Below are 24519 nucleotides of genomic sequence, written 5' to 3'. Positions count from 1 at the left end.
TCCCGTTGATACCACACTGTCCGTTGCGAATAACACCTCTCCGGGAGAAGCTAGATTCTCATTGGATTCAATATCGATGCTCCTTCAACGACACTGTCTCAATCACGCTAGAGATGATCCGGGCGATGTCCTGGTGTTCAGTCAGAAGCAATCTCTCCCAAGACCTGTCCTTCCTCCCAGTAAAACTATTGATGATAATGGCAATGGACGCCTCCATGGAAGGGTGGGGAGCTCACCTTCAGGAGAACTAGGTCCAAGGGAGGTGGTCGGACCAGGAGTCTTTGTGTCACATAAATCTGCTAAAAGCAGTCTTTCTAGGTCTCTGATCTTCTTCCGAGGATAAGGGGATTGTGGAGTCTCATCCGCACTGACAACATAACCTCGATGTTCTATCTACAGAAACAAGGGGGGACGAGGTCTCTGGCTCTGTCAAGCCTAGCGCAACGAATTTGGAATTGGCTGATTCAACACAACATATCAATGCAAGTCCAGCAAGCTCCAGGGGTGCTAAACAAATGGGCCGATTCCTTCTGCAGGGACACAAAACAGTGTGACGAATGGGAGATGGATGCTGTTCAGCTTGAAAAGGTATTTGTGTTTGGGATAACCAATCCTGGTTCTGTTCACTACATCACTAAAAAAAATGCAAATTCTACGCCAGCAGATTTCCTCAACCAGGTTCTCTGGGGAACGCCTTCCATTTTTTGGGGGAAGGGGCGTTTGATTGTGATTTTCCTCCATTCCCACTTCTACAGAAAATCAATTGGGGACCTTGCCGCATCATTCTCATTGCTCCAGCGTGGGCAAGGCCTTACTGGTACACAAAGCTGTTATGCCTATCCGTCTTCTGCGATCCTTCTTCAACCAACGGAACATCTTCTTTCCATGGATCAAGGCCAAGTGGTTCATCCGCAGATTCACTCACTTCACTTGTCGGCCTGGCTCACCACAAGGAGTTTAGGACCTGATGTATCAAAAAAGTATTTTGCGATTCCTAAATAGCCATTATTACCAAATCGCTATTTGGTAATCGCAAAGTGCAATGCAGGAAAGAATCCGCAAAAAAATTGCGAACCTGTAATATTCGCATTCACAAATGCAGATTCCCAATTGGTGATTCTGTAATAGTGAATTCAGAAAATAAAAATTCGCTAAATTTCAAATCTATTCCGATGCATAAATTAGGTAGTGAGTTTCCCCATGCTGTTTCGGAGTGCCTGAGGCTGTGTAGGAGGCGGAGTGCAGGAGCACACCAATCAGGAGAACATCCAGAGTGCAGAGACCGGCACAGATACACAGCATGGCTTCACAGGAGAAGGCAAAGGAAGCTGCAGGACGCAAGAGAAAGCAAAAGTTCACTGAAAAAGAATTGGAGGTCCTAATTGAGGAAATGGTGAAGAGCCATGATCGCCTGTTTGGGGAAAAATCCCTACACATCCCTAAGTCAGAAGAGGAAGATCTGGCTGGACAGCAAAGCCAAAGTCAACGCCATAGGGGGTCACACAGTGCTCCATAGAAGACCTACGTGAGTGCTGGTACAACTTGCGCTCAAGGGCAAAGGAGACTGTGAAAAACAGGCTTGCGGACTCCAAAAAGACTGGTAGAGGACCATCAACACAGCCGGCGTCCACCCCCCCTTGAGGACCCTACAGCCTGAATCCATCAGTGGTGTAGCACACGTCGACAGCTCAGCCACAGCAAACACCAGACAAGGTAGGATGCATGCTAAAATACACCTGTCCCGTGACTCACCAAAACCCCCACTTAGAAATAACAATGAAAAAAGTTGCATTCACACTCCAGTCTACATTTTGGTTACCACCCCGCAATGCATCATGGGATTTGCAGTCAGACACAAGATAGAAAAGCAATGATTCTAAGTAACAGCTGCAGTTGGGACCCACCAGTAAATAACCAATTAAAACACACCATTTTGGTATACCAACTCAAGTACGTTTCATTTTCATATAACATAAAGCAGGACACATAAAAAGTAGTTTTGTTATATTCACAGATGAACCTGCGCTACAGGGTGAAGACACACCAATAGATAAGCCAGAGGAGATCCACAAACAGACAAGGGAAAAAGAGACAGACACCACAACCAACAACATCTGCACCAAGACCACGCAGGTACACTTTGGCTCCTTTACAAGAGTTGGAGGTAGAAGGGGAACACATCCAAGAAGAGCCATAGTCAAGGCTAGATGAGCAGGCACAGCCTAAAAGTTATCAGTCCCACTTGCAGCGTAGCCACACCAGTTGCAGGAGAGGCAGAGCAAGAGCAAATAGAGCTGCTGAGTAAGGAGAGGCATCCTCTGTCTTTGGGCTGGAGGGCACTATGGTGAAGGTGCAGCAGCTGCAATTGAAAAGCATGCGGTCAAGCAAAAGCAGCTGGTGTGTTTGAATCACAACATGGCTGACATTAAGGACAGCATCAGTGAGATGAATAACCCAGTGGCAGAGGGCCATAGGGCAAATGCAGAAAGTCTCCGGGACATGACAGTAGCGATTAAACATCTCTGTACTACCATGCAGAGGGAACATGCCTCCAAATGCCATGAAAAGCACAACCTATTTAGCCATTTGGATGGTTACACAAAGGCAAATAACCATCTGAGCAATGCAATAGCTGTCCTGTCCAGACTCACTGTGTCCATGCAGATGGAAATGGTCCACTGCAGTAATGATGTGCCATGAGAATGGTGCTGGTCACCACTGCTGTTGAAGATCTACATACCGCTACTATAGGTGGGACAAGTATACTGGATGCAGGGGGACAGTGAGGAAGCCTCCAGCCCCAGCAGCATTACTGCACCTGGGACTGAGCCCAGACTGCGGAGTGCAAGGCAAGGTACAGCATCCGAGGCCTCATTATGGGAGGCCAGTGTACACAATGACCGCGCTAGTGCTGTGCGTGACCGTAAAAAGCAGTCAGCGGTGTGACCGAGGCATTCCAATGGGTGAGGTAACCCATTTCGTATGATGATCAGTGCTGAATGTTGTGCATGGTCAGTATCAATGCCATGAAGACCTATAAAATTCACACACAAGAAAGTAGTTGACGCTGTGTGCACACAGCTTACCTGATGGTAAGGTGAATCAAAACAGTTGAACAAAAGTTATTAGGTGCATTGTCTCACCACTACTCACCTAGAAATAGTTGTGTGTTATTTCATCACGTCTGTCTGCCATCTGCTTCACCTACACCACCTGCTGCTCTGCGAGGTTGGCGTGGTTTATCCTCTTCATCAGACTCCGAATCTGTGAGGTCCTTTGGTATGTCATTGGTTGTTGCTAGGTTGTGCTGCATGGCACAAGTGCCTACAATTTGGTAACAGTTCTCTGGCCTATACTGCAGTGTTCCTCCACTTTTATATAGGCAGCGGAACCTACTCTGCAGTGGGCCAAATGTCCGCTCTACAACATTGTGGGTCAACTTATGTGCATCATTGTTTTGCCTTTCACTCTGAGTTATATGCAGTGTCACCTACAGGATGAAAGGCAATAGATTAATCTCTGTCCTAACTCTACAGAACCAAGGAGTCTATCAGAGTGAGTTATATGCATTTTACAAGCCGGTATCCTTTGCCAAATTCACCCCCAGTGAGACATGTGCATATTCCACTGTGTCTGAGTATGAATGAATCGTGCGTCCTCACACAGAAGTAGCGGCGTGAGTAGCCCTATCCGGCGATCCAGTTTCATCTAAAACAATCATTTATCTTGCAAACCGGTCTTTTCAACGTGATTAGCCCCCCATGGACGCACTCCATAAAGAATTTAACGCCAATATTATATTGTTCTTTGTGTAATCTCCAAATACATATTCATATTTGGAGTATAGTCCTCTAAGTTTAAAAACTGTAGCCCTAAGCAGAGATCAGCTGCACCATCCGTAAACGCAGCCTGGTCACCTTTTTGATAAAAACAGGACATCACTGCTGATTTATTGTGGCCTTTTCCTGACAAAAGCACTCTCGATTGCCGAAATGCGCTTAGAATATAATAGGCAATTGTATTTGTGCCACATTGTTCCCTGATGAATATGAAAACCGGAAATCAATTGTTACCATTGCTGTTTTTAATCGAGTCTACATTTTGTGAGGAGTATGATTGCAAATATGAATGGAACAATATGAATGAGTCATTTTATTGCTCAAATTATTATTAATAAAGTATATTTTGTACTTAAGAAAAACAGTCATTGTTGGTTCTTTCTTTAAGCATCTTCTTTTGTGTATTATGTAATTTGTAATGTGATCATATTATAATTGTTGCCTTCAGTCTTTACATTGAGTCGTGCGTACTACCAGGATATTTGGCCACTATGTCAGTTATTATATGTGAGGCATTAGATATGATCTGGATGTTGAGTGAATGAAAGGATTTCCTGTTCCTAAACACATACTCCTTGGCTGAGGGGGGACAGATGGCTACGTGTCCTATCAATGCACCCAATTACGCTTGAGAATTGGGCTATCTGGCGGTAATCCAATTTGGTCTGCTGCAATACCTGTTGTGTAGTGGGAAATCTGATGTAATGGTGTATCTGCTGTACCAGTGCATCCAAGAAAGCATTTAATAAGGGTGAAACTCAACTTTGGGACACCTCTCCTGCTGCAGCTATTACCCCCAGTAGCGCCCTGATGCTAGTAGGTGCAGTGAACATAGGACCTGCACATGTGTGGGAATGGATTGAGTCCTGCGTCTCTGATGCTCCAGTGTTGGATGTAGGTCAGCTATCAGGTCTAGTATTGTTGCTGAGTCTAGCCTATATTTGTCATGGATTTCTTCCTCTGACGGTTGAAACAGGGTTATGCACACTCTGTAAATGTGTTCCTGTCTCCTAGTCCTCCTAGTCCTTCTGCTGCTTGAATCCGCATCCCCCTCGCTATGGCTTACAGGGCTGCCATTGTGAAAAATTCTGACGCCCTCTAACCTGTTTAAATAGTTTGCACCTGGTTACCACCCGAGTTGGTGTTCATTTGATCGTGCAAAATTGGGATTCACGTTTTTGTGATTACCAATTTAGCAAGTGTGAAAGCTTTCATACATTGGATAAGTCCATTTTGCATTCGCAAATGGCAGATTTTTGCAAATCGCATTGTTTGCAGTTGCAAAATAGCTTGATACATCTGGCCCTTAGTGACTTAATTGTCTCTAAGGAGTGCCGCTCGATACTTCGCAGAGCTCGAGCTCCCTCCACTGTCATGTGTTACTCGGCTAAATGGAAAAGACACTGTTCCTGGTGTGCAAAGCACTCTTGTCATCCTCTCTCTTCTCCTCCAGGGGACGTTCTGCCTTATCTCTGGCCAAGGCTGGTTTTTCTCACTCGACGATTAAAGTTCATTTAGCCGCAATTTCAAGATTTAGGAGACATTCAAATCAGTTGTCTCTATGTTCCAACAGACTAGTAAAAGAATTTATGAAAGGTCTTTTTTAGAGCCTATGCACCAATTCGACCTCCTCGGGTTCTCTGGCAACTGAACATTATTTTGTTGCATCTAATGAGATCACCATTAAAGCCAATTCACAAGAGAGATTTGAAGTTCTCTCATGGAAGGTGGCTTTTCTCTTAGCCATCAAGTCTGCAAGACGTGTTAGCGAAATTCAGGCCTTCGCTGTAACTGAACCGTACCTGCAGTTTAAAACGGTATAGTGGTGCTCCGCACTAATCCTTCCTTCATATCTAAAGTACCTACCACGTTCAATCTAAATGAACCAGTGGTCCTGCCTTCCTTTTTTCCTGCTCCCTCTTCACCGGCAGAGAGAGCTCTCTATTCTCTGGTCTTCAAAAGAATCTTGAGGTTTTACTTACAAAGGACAAGACCCTTTCGGAAATCTACCCAACTCCTCATCACCTTCTCTGTTCTTAGGAAGGGTCAGGCTTTGAGTAGAGTATCTATTGCACATTGGATGTCAGCGTCCTTGGACCTGTTTGCCGGAGTGTGTCTACGTGACATCTGCAGGGCAGCAACATGGACGAACGTCCATACCTTCGCAAGGCACTTCTACGTGGATACTTGAAGGAAGACGGATATTGCTGTTGGCCAGGCGGCCCTACATCGTGTGTTCACTTAAGGTAGGCCTCATCTTATTGAGGTTTATTATTGTCATTATTATTATTTCTTTCCTATACCACTATTCTAAGTTTATTCTTCGCTTGGTAATTCGGCAAGTGTTATATTTTATATAAGTTAATACTACGTTACTTGTTTGTGTTTCTGGTTATAATACTATGGTCGCATGGTGGGATGGTTCACCTGTTTTTCCCACCTCTTTTATTATGTACTGCTTGCTATTCTGATTCAAGCATGTGAATCTATAAAAGACACAATACTGGAGAAAAAAAAAGTTACTTACCTGTACACTGTGGTTCTCCAGTATTGATATCTTTTATAGATTCACATGTGGCCCTCCGTCCTCCCCTTCCAGGTTCACCTTCCATACCTCTATTTAACTAACTACACTTGTGCTCGAAATCTGAGGTATGGTGGCCCTGCAGGGGATGGATATTCTAGGTCTTGTGATGTGATTGGCTGGAGATTTTGATGTTGTTTAATGAGGCTAATTGGTTACTAAATGCTATTGATTTTCAAAGGATATTAACCTTTAAGCTTAATACTGCTATGTTACTGTTACCTTGGGACTCCCACCTCGACGACTGGGATAATTCAAGTATCTGAATCTATTAAAGATTTCAATACTGGAAAACCACAGTGAACAGGTAAGTAACTTGTTTTTTTCACCTCCCGGGGGTCAGAAACTCATCTGTGGTGACAGGCTAGTCGATACCAGTCAGAAAGCACACTAGAGGTCTGGTAGGCTTTCAGTGGGCACCTCTAAGGTGCCCTCTAGGTGCATGCCATATTAGATCCAACACTGGCATCAGTGTTGATTTATTAAGACGAGGTGTTTGATACCAAGCACATTTATTTTCAGTGAAGTCATTATGTAGCAGCGTAACTGTTGATGACCCGTGCCTTGTACATATACTTCAGATGGTTTCCCTGTCCACTTGCAATATCTAGTAATAGAATTAGACATCACAGGGGCAAATTGATCATGCAGATATGTCCTCACACGTAATAGAATTAGGCTTTCCTGTTTTCAGTTTCTATTTTTGGTAAATTCTTGTGGGGTTTTTTCAGTGTTTTCAATAACTTAAAAAACTGTTTTTATCAGTGGTTACACATTTTCGCGCCACTAAAAACAACAGAAAAAGTGTTTTTCCGGTGTTAATGGAACGTTTTGCTTGTATTATTGCTTGCTTTCTGCACTGAAAGAACATGGTGTATAGAGTGTACTTATAGTGTATATGAGGTCCAAATAGACATTTTGGAAATTAATCTCATTGTAGTACACCATACAATACTTCTTCAGTGAGTCTTTGGGTCATGTGCGCTCGCTCCTTCCTTCCCATGTAATCTTCTGTGAAAAGCCCCCCTCAGCATACCAGCTGACAAGTGGCAAGGATCTCCTACAGGGAATCACTTCAGCTCTGGTATCAATTTTGAAAGGTCATCACACAACTTTTTTATATACGTAGCTGAATCACTGCAAATACAAACAATATGACTCCAATCTTTGTTGAACTTAGAAAGAACCTTTTTTGCAGAGCATTACTGAGTTCAATGCTTTCCAAAAGTCTGGTGTCATGTTTTCACCACTATCCCAGATGCTTGGTGATATATATACTTGTCACTATACCTTGCATTGAATGTTTAAAGCCTGAGGTGTTGGCAATTCACCTACTATCAATACTGACCCACTAGAAACTATGGTCTGATGTATTATTGGTTTTTACCCATTCTCTGCAGGCAAATGTGATGACACGTATTAGGAAAGATTTTTATGAAACCTGCCATTTTACCTATCAGTGAAAGAATCAAATGCAGCCAAAATATCAAATATGGGTTTGATATTTTCTGAATCTCTTCAGTTTATAAAATGATTAAACTAGACCTAAAACATGAAACTAAACCCGGCATCTTTAGACCAAAGGCCACAAAACTGAAAAAAGTAAAAGGAAGAAGAAACAACATTTTAGTGGCATCCATAAAGAACAAAACTCAAGCAGAATAATGTTAGCCAGTCTTCCTTACTGCTAGCTTGTATAACAAAGTTACATTGTATTGACACCTTCAGGAAGAAAAAAATGACTTTCACTCTTTTTCCTTTCTTTGAATGGCATTTAGACTGTGGTTGTGCAGGTGTTTTTTCAGTGTTTATATGTTTTCACCGGTGAGGGCTATTTAGCTTTCAGTGGGGTTTTATCAGTTATTATAGCCTTAAACCCCACAGCCTAAATATAATGCACCCTGCCTTAAGGCTCTTAAACCTGCTGTTACGGGTGACTTCTATGTAGTACATGCAATGTATGGGCATTGCACACAGGCAGTGTTGTGTTTTCAGAAAGGCTTGTGCAGTGGCAGTCTGCATGTGATTCTTGTATGTGTCCCTTAGGGTGGCATAAGACATGCTGCAGCCCTTAGGGGTCCTCTTTAGTACCATGCCCTAGGTACTAGGGGTACCACCTACTAGGGACTTAAAAGGATATGAAAGTCCTTGCCAACTGGGTTACGATTTGACATTTCGGTATTTAAGAAAAAACAATTGCACTGGAGCCTGGTTAGCAGGCTTCAGTGCACTGTCAGAGTCTAAAAACTAGCAACTAGTAGTTAAAATAGGGGCAAAAAGTGGAGGCACATCTGCAAAGAAGTCCAGCTTCTTACAAGTATCAATTAAATTAATGATACAGAGGTGGGGATTATCCCACCTGAAGAAGGTGTGATGGTCTTTATTCCCCCTAGTGTATCCTGCATGTTTCTCCCATTGGGATAAGTATGCAATTTTCTTAATCTGGACAGTAATTTGAACCTTTGATTTCATTGAACAGTGGTTTAGTACTTACTATGGTTGGTGACTTCCTTCCAGTTTCAGTTCATTCTTGCATTTGTGATTTTGATGTCATTGTTTAGTAGGCTCAGAACAAAAACAGGAATAGTAATGACTAAATGCTTGGAGACTGGCTTTTTTGCACGATGAGGAAGTGCTGATTTTTGGGGATGTGCTTACGTTATGAGCAAGGCATTTGATTGGTGGGCTGATTTTGGCTTGGTCTCATAGGTTTTGTAGTATTGCGCCCTCATGTTGTTGGTTGTTGTTAACGGCGCAGAATAAATAAATGAAGAAAGCTCAGCATTATCCTTGCCTCCGTGTCCTTAACCTAATTGACCTTTTTCTTCAAGATAGCTAGAAAATGTTACATTCTGGAATCCAATAAATTGAAAGATTTACTTTCACTCTGCTTCCACTTTATCCTGGAGCCTGCCGTGGTAACTCATTTTCTGAGCAGAAAGAGCTGGTAAAAAGGTAGGTGCTCAGATAACATGGATCACAGTGCTTTTGTTTGTAGAAAGCATTTGGTGCGAGGAATATGCATTTAAACTCGATCCTTTGCTCCATGTTCAGACAGTGTAGATTCCTACATCCTCATTTAAAAGATCACTCGAACTGCTCTGTTTTGCACATGCTGCTGTTTGGCCAGCGCAAAAGCATGCAGCCCTTAGTAGATAGATTAGTACAATAGTGAAACCTGAACCGTACGCAGGATCACCTAGATTAAACTTTAAAATTGTAAAATACCGCACTGTGGTCAAAACCTGAAACACTGACTAACATTCAACAGATACAGAGAGGACGATTACAAGCTCAGAATATCGATGGACTATTTCAGAGCCTAAGTGTGCATGAGGAGATGTAAATATCTAGCGGCTCTCTCCTTGCTACCTTGCCTTTTCTTAGATAGATGTTTGATTATTCGCAACATTGAGAGGTAAAAAGTCGTTACTTGGAAAATCAGAAAAAATGTGTCTTCATAGGAGCTGTGCTGGAAGCATTGCAGTGGGCAGCAAAACCTGTGTATATGCGAGTTCAAAAAAATCCTAATTAAATCTGCTTGAAGTGGACTTAGACATATCCAGAAATAGAAACGGTCCATGCTGGAGAAACTGTAAAAATGTGTACTTTTACTTGCTTACTTTTTTATTCTTGTTTGACTTGAATAAAATACTTTTAATTGTGTTGTCTTTTTGTGTCGTGCTTTTGTCAAGTATGGAATAGTCTCACAATTAGTTTTCAATTCATTCTATGCAGATTACCACTTTTGTGGAAGCAAATCCTGTTTGTATTGAAGTATATTGTTTGTTGAATTTTTTTCTGTCTAATGGTGTTTTTTTCAACAATGTCCCTTTTCCAGCAGCACCTCTAGCTCGTGGATTCCTGCTTGGAGATTGCCCCAGTTCCACCTATCTCCACATAGCTTAATTAGTGTAAAAAATGGTGTCCAAAGTTGGCACTATAGAATGTCTGGATGCCAAATGCCTAGTCTGAGTAGTCTTCATTCCACCTCATGCCTCTATAATCCACCACCAGACACTACCTGTCTCATCTCACTCTTGGATGTTCTGTTTTGCCTCCCTGCTTGCTCCCTCTGTAGCTGTTTGTCCATCTTCCTCTTTTGAGTTTTTCTTTCTCATGCTCTGGATTAAAGATTGTTGAGGAAAAATAATTGCTATCTCCCAAAATGAGTGCCATTGGGCCGTACTTGCAACCACTGGATCTAATCAAGCACTGTTTATACAAACTTTAAGTAGATGTAAACTACAAAAATATGAAAAATCAACTGCCACTTAAAAACATTTTTTTAAACTCTGCTTCTTCCTGAAAGCTGCGAAGCTGGTGATCTTAGCACTGCCGGCCAATGGTTTCTTGCACAGTATTTTTTTCCAATTTTTCTAAAAATTCTCAATTTTGTTGCATTTTGGCTTTTTGCTCGTTTCTCCATTGGAATGCCCAAATCTGGGTACCTTTCGAATCCCCAACTTATGGGAAAAGGCGAATGCAAAAGTGGCCTGGATACCTTTTGTGGTAAAAGTTATGATGGCTTATTCGTAATTTTACCTCAAATATCAAAATAGGGTCAAGCACTGAAGCAGGAAAGGTCTCCGCGATTAAGGGGTTAAGTACATGTTCCCTGATTAGTTAACATATGGCATCAGACAATCTGGGCCACTTAATGACTGCTAGAAAATTCAAAACAAGATGCCAGTACAAACATTACATTGGCAATAGTTAAATAAATCAATCTTCAGGGGTCCAGGCTCTCTTCCATTCTTTATGTAGTGGATCGAGCCACCTAATGAAGGTATCAGAAACAGCTCTTTCATTTTACCACATGAATGTACGTTTTGTAACTTAAATTTGCTTGCTTTCTTTTCACTGGCTTTATTTTAGGCCATCCAGCATGCCTTTTCCCTCCCATGGAGTCTATCCTCTTACCATCTTTATAACTGGTTCCTTGTATTCGTCCACAAGTGCTCACTTTCAGGAAACACTTTTTTTCTTTTTCGTGAGGCACCTCTTCAGAGTGCTTGTGTTTTCATCTGCTGTTCAAACTTGGAACTGAATTTCTTTGAAACAGTTTCCTCCAAACTGTGTATTGCGATACTTTTATCCACAATGATAATTTATACAGTTCTCTTTTCCTATGAGAATTATCTTTCTGCATGACTGATTGTACTTCTCTCTCGCACAACAAATTAATCAATCACGCACGTTTGTGACCATCCTTCAGTACAGAATGCGAGTGAGCAAAAGAAGATTCCTTTACGTATGTTTTGTTTTTTCTTGGCACTTTTGTTGTGCATGTAGAGACAGAGGTAAAATGTCAGGCTATCTCATCTGGCAAATTGCTGTTTATTCAGTTATGAGGGAGGTTGGTGTTTACTTCTCTTTCGCCGACTGCTAAATGAGAGGATTGTGTAATGTGAAAAATGCAACAATCGTGCAGAATACCAGTGGCGGAGTCCGAAACAGTGGGGGAAATACAAAAATAAGTGCAGACAACAACAAAATGGAAAAAAAGAAAACTTTACTTAATGGTCGCCATGTTGCTCTTGTCCCGATCCTGGATTCTGGGGCCGGGTGGTGCACACTGCGCAGGCTCCCAGAAGCTCTTGAATTGATTTGAGTGACCTAGTTTATCACTCAGACAATGCCTGGGAGCTTGTGGCTTTTCTCCACCCGGCTGTACAACAAAGCGGGGTGGAGAAATGCTAAGTGCGCATTACGGTTTGGCTGTCCGAAGACACCCAGCCAAACCGTTATACGCACTTAGTAATGCCCATCACCCCTCCTCTCCATTGTTGTCATGCATTGCATGGCCCCACCCTTTGGCCTCTCTGGCAGCCTGCAGATAAAAATAAAATTATAATAAGATTGGTTTATCATTTTATTTTTCATGTGTTTTAACTTGCTGCCACCTAGTGGGGTGATGCTCCTCCATCATAATAGAGGAGCAGCTCCTGCAGAATACCGGTAGTGTGAAAGGAAAGGCTGTAGGATGTCATTGTTTTCTAACTCACAGCAACATGTAAATACTTGTACACATATTTTGCAATATATCAGCAGTTTGAAATGAAGCAATTCAAAAAACATTCTATAGTGTTGTTGAACAAAGGTTTTAATAGAAACCAAAGAAATCAATATACTTGATTATGTACTTATGAAATATTTACTGAAACTTGATTTCCATGCATTGCTTGTGCGATGCATAGATTTTATCAGTAAAACGGTGTAGTTGTGTAAGGTTAGTGGTCAGTTCAGTGAAAAATGTAATGTCAGTAAATGATGGTGGGCTACCATACCACACTTTAGTAAAATAATTACGACTGTGTGTTCCAAAATTTACTATCATCTACATAAGATAACCTAACCACTTTCCTGCTAAATAGTTGCTACACTTGTTCTTTGTGTGACATGTATTTTTCACAACCCCTATGACTTCAGTTATGAAGTATTAATGGCAACAACCACGTTCTGAAAACGATTCTAGAACTACTGATGCATGCCAATTGTGAAATGTCATTTGTGCATGAGCCTTTTTTGGTACATTTGTCTTAAACAATCCTGTTTCTATGCAGGTTTTCAAGGAAGCAGCATATTGTAATTCAAGTAGCCTTTGCCAAAATATCTGCCATGCACATCTTAGCTTTAGTTTAGTATTGAGTGTTAGTAAATGTAGAAAAATACTAGTCTTCATTAATGTAATATATACAGATAACTGTGTAAACACATCTCAACAAAAAATAACGAATATTAATAGGGCCTGCTGAAAACAGTGCAGGAACATTTTCAGAGTACTTTTCATAAGAAATAAAAAGTCAACTGATATAATCAAAAACAATAAAGGAAGTGTGGGGGTCTTTTTTCAAAGAGTTTTTATAACATTTGCTACATTAAATAAGCCTGTTCTTAAACATTACTAATGTTGACAGATAAGAGACTATATACTAAGGAGATTGTGAGGCCTATGATTCCATTTCATACCATTTCAGTAATCAAGTTATTTCCTTTGCACACTTAACTCGCTAAAGGTAGCAATAGCAAGCCAAGGAGGCGTGCCCCAGTGGGATGTAAATGTATAGCGACTAAGGTACAACACAATGACTAAGGTTCAGCATAAGACCGTGTTTTTCATATCAGTGCTTCTTCTAGAGACTTGGGGCGCAATTTTGAGAAGTATGGAATTAAACTTTCATATTAACTCATAGTCCACACCATGTAAATGCTGTGGTCCACCTACGCCTACCCCTCTCCTTACCCCCCACCCTGCTGGCATCAATGCAGCCTTTAGCAACACTACGACCATACTTTTTGGCCCCTGGGAAAATGTGTGCAGGTACCCATGGTGTACAGCATCACTAAAAAACCATTTGCAATACCATTAGGCCCCAAAGGTGAGACCTATTGGATTTTCCACATCTTGTTCAATTTGAGCTCCTGTTTTTAACTCGAGTAGTTTATACCGTAATGTCCCAGATTTAAGTCTGTATAAGCCCTTTTTAAACTTTTGAACCAGGCTATCGTGTGGCGCGAATTTTGTTTGAAGTTATTTACTTAATTATTTATCGAGAATGAGCACAACAGTTAGGCTGGCCTAGCAGTGGCTTCAGCTAGACCGCAAACATTACATAGTTGCATCCCTTTTACATTTTCCTAATAATTGCAGTTTGATTTCATTGTTTGTTTTAAAAAAAAATTCAGTTATCAGCATTATTCCTAAAGAGCCTTTAAAAATGAAGTAATGGCCATCTTTTATTTTATTTTTTGCCTTTGAAACACTGAAGTATGGTAGTGTAGTATTGAGTTTAGTGGGCTACAAACATTGGTGGTTTAGTTCTCATGCCTATTGAGTTTATGGACTATTAAGTTTTAGTTTGGTTTGCATTTTTCACTGTCTGGATTGTCATTAGTTGAGCACCTATCTTTAGTTTAGGTTGTAAAGTCAACTTTCAGTACTTTTGCTGCTCTCTATCGTAAATATTACCAGCCTAGTGCAGTATGTTTGTCAGACTTAAAGAAACGCTTACCAGTCTCTTCCAGTTGTTTGTTGGCTTCAGTCCAAACTACTCCCACTTTTTTTTTTTTTTTTAGGTCTGATGTTAACCAAGACCTTTTGGTGTTTCTAAATTTATATGTATAATATACTTACTTTTAGGGACTTTTTAGCCCGCCCTCTTCATCCATTGGTCTGTTGTCGGGGCAGTGGGTCAACATACTTCAGCCATTGGGTAACTTCACTGTGATTAATGACATTCTTCCCTTCCACAAGTTGCACACACAAAGTGAGTCCCTTAAGTGTGAGGGACTACTATGGCTATGAGTGCTTTTTAAGTCTCCAAAATATTATAAGTTTTGTTTTTAGATAAAGATTTACATAAACCGTGATAAAACAAGGGTTAAAAAAGCCAAAAGTCCAAGCCTCTTAGCTTTGCCAGTGCTTGTTTTATTTATTTTATCAGCGACAAACTGCCTGATGAACGTTTTACCTATGCAACTCTACATAGTATTTTTTACTGCATTTTATTTTGAACACTTATTTATTTCCATGATTTGCTATTTAAGAGGCTCATCTTGCAAAAGAGGAGAGAACTTGTTTCTGTAACAGAATGCATCATATTAATCAAACTACCAGTTTAAAATTTAGTTAAAAAAAACAAGGTGAATTTGTTTTTTGAATTACATGGGAAATCGAATTCATTATATTAATTTGGGCATTTAAAACTTCTTTGCAGAGTCCACCTGTGACGGCAGTACCAGCAATGCATGTGCAAGGCCAGTTAATCAATTCTAAACTCTCTCCATATCCAGCACCAACACCCCAAGTGGATAGAATTAAAAAACCTGGGCAAAATTTCATGTGTCTATGGCAGTCTTGTAAAAGGTAAATATATTTTTTCTTTTAACTTGTACAGGTTTTTATTAGACTGAATTAGTGTGAAATGTCCATTGAAGGTGCCTCTGAACACTATATTTTCTATTTGTTGTCACTCTAACCTTGCAAAGGAAAATCATTCTCTCTGTGTTTACAAGGGTTGGCTTTCACACAACTGTAGCTAATGTTGAAACATGGGTTCTACTTAATCCCTTTTTTGGATCACTGATTACTTCCTTGCACTGCATTTTCCAGGTCAACCAATCTGCATCATAGTTAACAAAAATGTTAATTGGTGCTTTTTGGGATTCTTTCAAATGTGGTTCAAACTAGAGATCTACATAATTGTTTTGGGCATATCAAAAGAACTGATTTGCATTGGAACATACAATAACAATTTGCTCTGCGAATAACTGTAACACAACTGTAGAAAACTAACAGATATTTTGCAGATAAGTAGCACTTTTCTTAATTTTGTGTCCTTTACTGATTAGCTTATTTTTTGTTTCTCTGTTTTGGATCTATGAGGCAAAATGTCACTGCCTAGTTTTTAGTGTATATTTGCAATTACCAGAAATGTTTTGGCATTTTAGTTTCCTTAAACATCTATGGATCCATGGGCATAGCAGTTTCCTTGCACTGTTCCTAATGGATCAGGGACAGGTTTTGATATATTTTATTGCTTTTTACAGTGCACACAAGGAAGGAAAACAATTTTCACATAACAATACCACTCAATCCCACTCCACCCAACCTGAGTTCCTAATGAAAAAACCTCCTCCTGTTCTAAAAAGCTTACATAAACATAAGCAAAGCCGTAAAATGTCCCTGTATAAAAGATGGTAAACCTCGACCTGCCATAAAGTGCCTTATTCATCCACAAAATAACTATGCTAATCCTCACCAACTGAAACCCTACCAAGCCAGAGGCCACGATCTCCATTTCTTGCCATACTCAGCATTGGCAATTAACTCTTGCGTGATACGAGGTTTCTTTTCAGCTAAACTTCCTGATTTTCCCTTCGAACATTGGGTTGACAGGTGCTCTACAATGGGAAGTAATCATACATTGTGCTACTGTCATTGCTATATATAGTTACTTTCACAGCTCATATCCATGAAATGTACTATTCACATTGCATGTTTTGCACTAATGCCCCTGTAGCTAATTACAGCACACAGTGGGCTTTTTCTAGCATCAATTTATACCATGACAATTATAGTATTCATTAAGACATTAGTACAGATTAGTAATATTTATACGTTTTAAAACATTTTTACTATTTGTTTTATCGTGTTTATTCTGTATTACTAACATTGTCTTTAATCTCCATTGTACGATATTGTTACTCTGATTTTAGCGTAATGAGGTGTTATTAATGTATTATACAGTTATAAAAACATCAAAACAAACATATACCGCCATTTACGTATTACGGTATATGCATTTATGCAATGACCTTTGTAGTATTTCTACTATGTTCATTACGCAATAGGCACTCTTGCACTTTAAAAATGGGTGGCCGGCCCCCATGACTGTGTCATGTGATCAAGGCTTTTGGTAGCCGAACCGCGTCATGGCTGACTGGTGTTGGGCAATAAAATAATTTCACCGAAGAATTGGGTCTCGCTCCATCCTTCTGCTCGGCTGAGTGGGCTGTATTTGGACGACTACATATATATATATATATATATATATATATATATATATATATATTGCTCAGTGCCTTCATACTCTGGTGTCTTCTCCTCTAGAAATTCCATAAGTGCATTTTTTGGGGAACGTAGAAGGAATTCTCCCTCCTACCTTCCTAAACACCCATGTCCAAAATGACTCAAGCTGGCAGCACGACCACAACGTCCCCCTTCTTGTTCACACCTTGGACAATTACTACAGACTGCAGGAAACACTTTGTTTAAAAGGGGAGGGTTGTAGTAAAACATCCAACTGTTACAGAAAACCATTTGATCGAAATTAGCACCTCGAAGACTAGAATGACTAAGCTGAAAATATTTCCCCATTGCTTTTTACTAATCCTAATCCCGTCTCTTGTTCCCATTTCCCAATCGGCTTGTCAATCATCTTTTTCAAACCATTATGCAACTTTTTGTATCAGTAGCTCAGAGATGTATTCACTTTCTCCTCCCTAAACATATGTCTAACCAAATCCTGAGAGGAGTCTAGCTCCATCCCCAGTAGATTTTAAAAAATGGCCTTCATTTGAATACATAAACAAAAGTGCGAACGTTAGTGGAGGTTTGTACCTGAGAACAGAATGTGAGGGTATTCATACTTCTTCTATAAACAAGTCCCTCACTTTTTGGACCACTAAATCTACCCATTTACCAATTATCTCAAAGGTCCAACCGGTAATAAGGAACGTGCACTATATCTATGGGATCTCCACATTCACTCTGGGAATTCCATATATCTGGAATAATTTATCCTTTAAGTCCCCGTAAGGTTTAGGAACTTATATCTAACTTTTTTGGGTGGTAGGGGGATTAAGATGGGCGAGTCTATATCAGTGACCCTCAATCTCTGCAGCATTACTTGTAAAATTGAATTGCCAAATGTGGAGACCCAATTTGTTAATAGACGTAGCTGCAGAATAAAAGAGGCCATATAATACCTTTAGAAATCTGGAAGTCTAAAGCCGCCTTCCAACGTAGGCCTTTGCAAAACCCTGAGTCTAACCAAAGGGCATTTCTGGCTCCAAATAAAAGATGAGACTGCTTGCTCGAATCTTTAAAAATAAACATCCAACTTACTGGGGATTGATAAAAAAATAACAAAAATAAGGATGAAATTTACATTTTCATAATTGCAATGCGACCCACAATCGACAGGGGCAAGCGTTTCCAAACTCCTAATCTCAATAGTTTTTCATCATTGTCCTAAAATTACCTTTTTGGGCATGATCGATAATCCTCCCTCAAGACAGGAGGAAGGACCTCTACTGATGTGTTAAAAAGGGGACGCACTGTTTTCCCTTCATTCATTTTGTAGCCCCCTACATTTGTAAGTGTTTTTTTCTTTTGCAAAGAATTCTTCATGTTGCTCGTAGTTGGGGCTAAAAAAAAGAGGCAGGTCATCTGCATAAAACTTAATTTTGGACTCCGAAGTTATGGGAGGAACTATCTCCAGGTTAAAGCGGATGTGATTGTTCCATAAAGAGGGCAAACAGCAATGGGGAAAGGGGACATATTTCCCATGTGCCACTTCTCAACCCGGTTTGGCCTGCTGGAGAATCATTTGTGACTACCTGTACCGCTGCTTTTGATACAGTAGCCGAAGAAATCAAGTAAATTGAAAAGGAAAACAAAAATTATCTAAATCAAAGCCTTCTCAGCATCAGTCAGCAAGATCACAGCAGGAATATTATCTGCCGTAGCCATGTCAATAAATTAATTAATTAAATGTGTGTTAGCACCACCACTGATGAAACCATTCTGATATTTTGCCATGAGAAAGCAAGCAACCTTGTCTACCCTATTAGCTAAAATTTGTGAATACTTCTGATCATAATTCAATAAGGTTATTGATCTATAAGATCCTAGGTCAGTTGATAATTTGCATTGTTTCAAACAATTCACCAAGACTCCTCTGCGGAAGGAATCCAGGACCTGTCATCCCTGTAGCAGATGGTTAAAAAGGATGACCAAACTGGGTCTAAGAGTTGAAACAAAGGTCTTGTAAAATTCATGGCCATACCCATCTTCTCCTGAGGTTTTCCTGTTAGAGAGATGCTTTATGGCATCTTTTACTTCCTCTTCTATTATGGATCTTACTAAAATAGATGCCACTTCCTCCGTCAAAGCAGACAGTTGTATCTTTTAAAGAAAATTTGCCATCTGTTGCATCAATGAGTAAATCCCTGCTTGTTCATCCTCATACAAACTCAAGTAATAGTCAAGGAAGGCGCACATAATTTCTTCCTGCTTTTCAGTATGTGGATAAGCCTATGTATCTCAGATTTTAGAGATTCAATTTTGATTAGTCTTTTCTTTTGCCTGCCAGGTTAGAAAGAATCCTATAGAATGCCCTTCCTTGTACACCTATTGTTCCAAGGTCCTGTCATTGACTAGTTTCCTTTGGCTTGATACCTCCTCTCATACATGACTTCCAAACTATCTGATCCCAAGGCTTGGTAAGCTCTATTTACTTCCTCCTGCAGGACTTTTGCTTCCTCCTTCCATTTCTTCCTCTTGTATGCGTGTAGTGAAATCAATTCCCTGAATAGTACATTTAAATGCTTCCACACTATCGAAATGTCTGCAGAAGACTCTTGGGTGGTGAAAAAACAAATTATTTCCAAAATGTTATCAATGACCTCTGGTTCCCCCCTAATTATTTTAGCTGTCACCTAGTGTAATGGGAAATCTCCAGAAGCGAAAGAGAGACCCAGAAAGCAAATTTATCCTAAAGGCAGATTTATACTTCTTTGATTAAAAAGTGTGCAACCTCCCTGTCTCATTCTTCCTCCTCCCGATGTCCCTCACACCAAGACGGAGGCACAGATCCTCAAAAATGTTATCTGTTCTTTTTTCCCCTGCTGCCGCTGGGGGATCGACTATTCCAAGCCAACATTTGGGGCGGAATTAAAATAACCCCCAATTAAATTCTCTCATTGTAGAGTATTTAATTAACATCCTAGTTTCTTATAAAAGGTTCAGGTCTGCACTTATTGGATCATAAAGTTCCAATTCTATAATGTGAGGCAAGGTTACATTTCCTCTTATTAATCTTTACAGGAATAATTACCTGATATACTTTTCAGTCTTCAATGGGCAGGGAGATTCTCCTTAACATCCCTTTTCCTAATAAGAATAGCTACCTCCCTTTGTGTAAACTTTGATGAAGAGAAAAGGCCTCCCAATGTCTCCTACAGTTTCTCTTATTGCCCCTCTTTCCCCATTATGCAATGTGTCTCTTGTAGCATATTTATACTCTGGTTGAATTGCCTACCCTAGGCAAATATTGCCGCTCTCTTCACCTTATTATTCAGCCTGTTACTATTGAGGCTAATTATGAATACACTTCCCATCGTAACATATGTAAATTACCAGGACATCTCTAACCTTTTTCGGCTCTATGAAACGTTCCATCTTTCCACATCTCCAGTCCCTTATATCTCTGATAAGAGTACATTTTCCAACATAAAAGATCCACACCACTCCCTGTTGAACCCTGTTCTCTCCCCTTCCCTCCTTCCCTTCCCCCCCTTGTACACCCACTAGTGCCTCCTTTATCCCAGCCCGAGCACCTCCCTTAATACCCCCTCCCGCCACCCAGATTTCATTAATCACCATGAAGCTTATTGCCCCTGGCTACAAGGCCCCCCACCCTGCCACATATGGGTGAAATATTTTGTCACCTGTAGCTTTCGAATGATGGCTTCAGCTGTCTCCCATTCCCCCCTGCCCATTTTAAACCATTTCTATTTTTATTTCAATTCAATTAACTCAAATTCCCAAAGAGCATCTAATATCCCCTGTGAATAAGACCTGGAAACTCATACCCTGCCCACTTTTGTGAAAAAGTCACTAGCTTTGTTTTTCTTGGAAAAAAAGCCTGAAATATGCCTTCCCACCATTTTCTTTACCTTCCCAGTTGTACCAGCTGAGCTTACATCCCTTAAGTTTTGAATTCACTTAGCATTTGTTTTAATTCCCATCGCCAAAGGGAAGTCTCGAAGGACATATCAGGGTAAACTTGAAAGGAAGAGTCTTGCTCCACATTTATAGACTTAAGCTGAATAGCCTCCCGCAAGACTCGCTCATGCATCCAAGAATCTTAAAGGTGTACCACTATTGTCTGAGGCCTTTTCCCATCTCTGAGTGGTTTTCTGGGAAGCACTCTATGCACTCTAGCATTGGGCAAGTCGGAAGCTTGTTCATTATGCACGTAAGTAGCCTTTAGATTTGAGACTGCCTCTATCATTTCTGAATCCGCTTTACAATGCTCAGGTTCTGCTACTAGAAGCAGGTTTGACCTGCAAGAGCAATTCTCCAGATCCTCTTGCTTCCCATTGACGCTCATTTCCGTCTGTATTGTTTGGATCCATTTAGTCTTGTTGGAGACAGTGTCCTCGAGGTCTGACACCCTTTGTTCTGCTGTTTGGTCAGTGCCTAGATCTGATATTCTGATTTCTATTGCCTCTGTTGTCACTTCCAATTTACTCACAAGGTAAGTAGGCCATGACATCAGCCTGACCTAGTGAAACCTGGCTTTCTGTAGTATAGAACTGCATACAGTTTTCCTTAAAGTGGTGATCGAGACCAACCCAGGTTTTTTTCCAAAGTAGTTTGATTTTCATGGTAATCAAATTATTCCCCTTCCAACTTTATTCAAGAATTCTCCCTCTCCAGCAGAGAGAGCTTCGTATTCTTTGGACAGCAAAACAGTTTTAAAGTTTTACTTCAATAAATCCACAGATTTAGACAGTCATACCGCAAGTTTGTAAATAATGGTCCTCTATCCACAGGTTTATTCTCTTCATACCCTTCTATCTCTAGGTAAATAGTATTGGTTAGCAACAGTCTGTTTAGCAATAGTTAAATACACTACGGCTGCTTTACTAAGAAATATATCTGTTGGAGGGTTGTACATACTTTTACAAGACATTATTGCCTCAATTCAGATTCTAGAACAGTTTTGTAGGCCAAGCTTTTCTGGAATCTTTTTGTTAAATCTTCTGCTGGTTTTGCTTTTTTTCTTCTTGTTATGCACTATTCAGTGCTAAGAAATTTAAATGGAGAACCTCTGAAGGAGCAATAGCGCTATTTGTCCCCCTCGGATATCTTCATTATAAACATAAGCAACCTTCCCTCCTCCTGGGAGAATTGACAGTTCTACCTTGATCCCTGTAAAACAAGCATTTGCAATGCAATAGGTCTCGCAGTTACAAGAGTTTAAGCTATTGGCATTGTAAATGACAATGCCTTTTATTTATGTTTTTAAAACAAAAATAAAAGGCATTGCTATTTGCAATGTCAATAGCTCAAACTCGTGTAAATGCCATAGGTCTCCTATTGCATTGCAAATGCTTGGTCCATTGGTCCGATCAGAAGGGGTGGGGGAAGACACACATCTCAGCGCTGATTGAGGCTGTCAGCAATTACATAGTTTATTGACCTCCACTGACAGGTATGTGGCTGCTGCACAGGGGCGGCTGTGGAGGCCTAGACACGATGTGGGTGGAGGGGAGCTGGAGAAGCAAGGCACTGTCAGACCAACGCAAGAGCAGGGGAAGAGACACAGTATAGGGAGAGAAACGAGGCAAGACTAAAGAAAAGACCAAAGAGGGCCGAAGAGAAAGAAAGCCTTGGGGGCTGGAATTCGATAGGAGAAGAAAACAGTGAAGGTGGAGATTTATACGAGTGAGAGGCGAAAAGGGGGCTTTGGAGGGGGGGGTGTTTTTCCGAGCACTCTCCAGCGGTACTGCGCTACTAGCAACCAGCCACTATTAAAGTGAACGCGCCCATTACGCGCTCTGTATACAAATAACGCCTGCATTGTCCTGCAAGTGCTGGGAGCGATGTTGGCTACTATTAAAGTGAATGCTGGAGGCGATGTTGGCCACTATTTAAAGTGAAGGCCCGCATTGCGCGCTCCGCGTGCAAGTAGCGCCCGCCATTGTCCAGCGAATGCTGTGTGGCCGCGCTATAAATTCAAGCGCATACACTGTAACTTATGGATGTAGTATTATTTATATTTTATCTCCCTGCTTTTGATTCTTGTATGATTTATGAATGAACAGTTTTATTGAAATTTGATTGAGTTCTTTTATAGCATTTTTTGTCAAATAAAGTTATTATTAAATATAAAGATGCTGTACAGCATGGGAGAGTGAACCATAAAAGCAAAGGTAAGCCATTTATTAATAAGGTTCCAACTGACAGTGACAAAGCCAACCAATGGTAAGTAATGGGAGTGCTCCAAGCTCAGTATGTTTTTGATATGGTCACAAGAATCTTTTGACTACAGGGAGCTAAAAGCTGTCTGAAAGGTGAGACCTAAAAAGAGAGGCGGCAAAAGAAAAAACATGGAGCTCCAATCGGCCTATAATCGCATTGTGTGCAAAGAGAGCACAGAGGCAAGCACACTTGTGAACTGCTGCTGCAATCAACCAGTGCCCACCTAATCCTCTGTCATGATGCTCCAAATAGCGAATTCCAAGAAAACAAAAAACACAAACTCACTGTGGACAACAGACAGGCCTTCACATGTACATCCAGCAGTTTTGATATGAAATATAGTAAATCATATCTGTAACATCAACAGCACTTTCTGGTCCATAAGTATTCATTATATAGCCTCCCATATCAGCCTTCTGGGCACTTAAGCACACAAGCCATACCGCCAAACGTTATTTGGCTGGAAATCATAACAAGTGACGTTTAATACCACTCGCATTTGGCTCAGTACAGCAAAACCACGCAAGTGTTTCGTGTACGCAAAATAAGTGCCTTAGGACAAGCAAGGGACAGCCATGGACTCCAGGGAAATGAAAGTACCGGTCTTTGGCACAGACACGCATACGCAGCAAAGCGTCAAAGATCCTTGATAAGCAAAAGATTACTAAATACATTCTTCACTATCCAGTGTCAATAATTCCAGACAACCTTGAATCCAATCAACGAGAATTCCAATTCTGTAAAGGTCCCCCAGACTTCGACACCGCTACACAAAGTGGTTTATTAAATGCTGCTGACAAACATATAGACCTTATAGAATAGGAAACATTGTTTTCTCATTCTTACTGCAGTGCTTACAAATAAACAATGCAAAAAATGGTTTTAAAGTACGCTTTAAGCACGCTTAGGTGGAGTTGTGGAGTTCCAGCTCTTTAAATTCACAGTCTCACCATTCGGACTGACAGTGGTGTATTATATTTTGAAAAAAGTGCTGACACTTGTGGGGATTCACTAATACTGTTGAGAATCAAAATATTTCCATACTTGGAAGACTGGCTGGAAACGGTGGAGTCCCCAGAGCTGGTCAGGGACCATCTTCAGGGAGCTACCATAGTCACAGAAGCCTTCATCCTCATATGCCCACCTGGGGCGATTCTGATTCTCAAACGTACTCTGTCATCACACCTCAAATCCTTCATGTCATTGATGCACTGAATACAGAAACCAACCATTTTTGTTTTTGTTTCATTACAGATAACTTTCAAAATGCAAGCCAGGACCTACAGACCTTATCAATAGGTGTTTAAATATCAGTG

At 40.6% G+C, this 24519-nt stretch overlaps 1 protein-coding gene across 2 annotated transcripts in view; it reads left to right on the top strand.

Moving 5' to 3' along the window:
• Positions 1–24519, top strand: part of ARID2 (AT-rich interaction domain 2) — a 1159914-nt gene that overhangs the window by 953102 nt on the left and 182293 nt on the right. For both annotated transcript variants that reach the window (XM_086919090.1, XM_086919091.1), the window contains exon 16: positions 15144–15292. In XM_086919090.1, the coding sequence (XP_086775216.1) occupies positions 15144–15292 (149 nt within the window). The remainder of the gene's footprint in view (positions 1–15143; positions 15293–24519) is intronic.

The sequence above is a fragment of the Lissotriton vulgaris genome, chromosome 1_1 (genome assembly GCF_964263255.1).
Source record: "Lissotriton vulgaris chromosome 1_1, aLisVul1.2, whole genome shotgun sequence".
In the NCBI taxonomy this organism is placed as follows: Eukaryota; Metazoa; Chordata; class Amphibia; order Caudata; family Salamandridae; genus Lissotriton; species Lissotriton vulgaris.
Note: the sequence above shows the minus strand (reverse complement) of the source record. Positions and strands in the feature narration are given on the sequence as shown.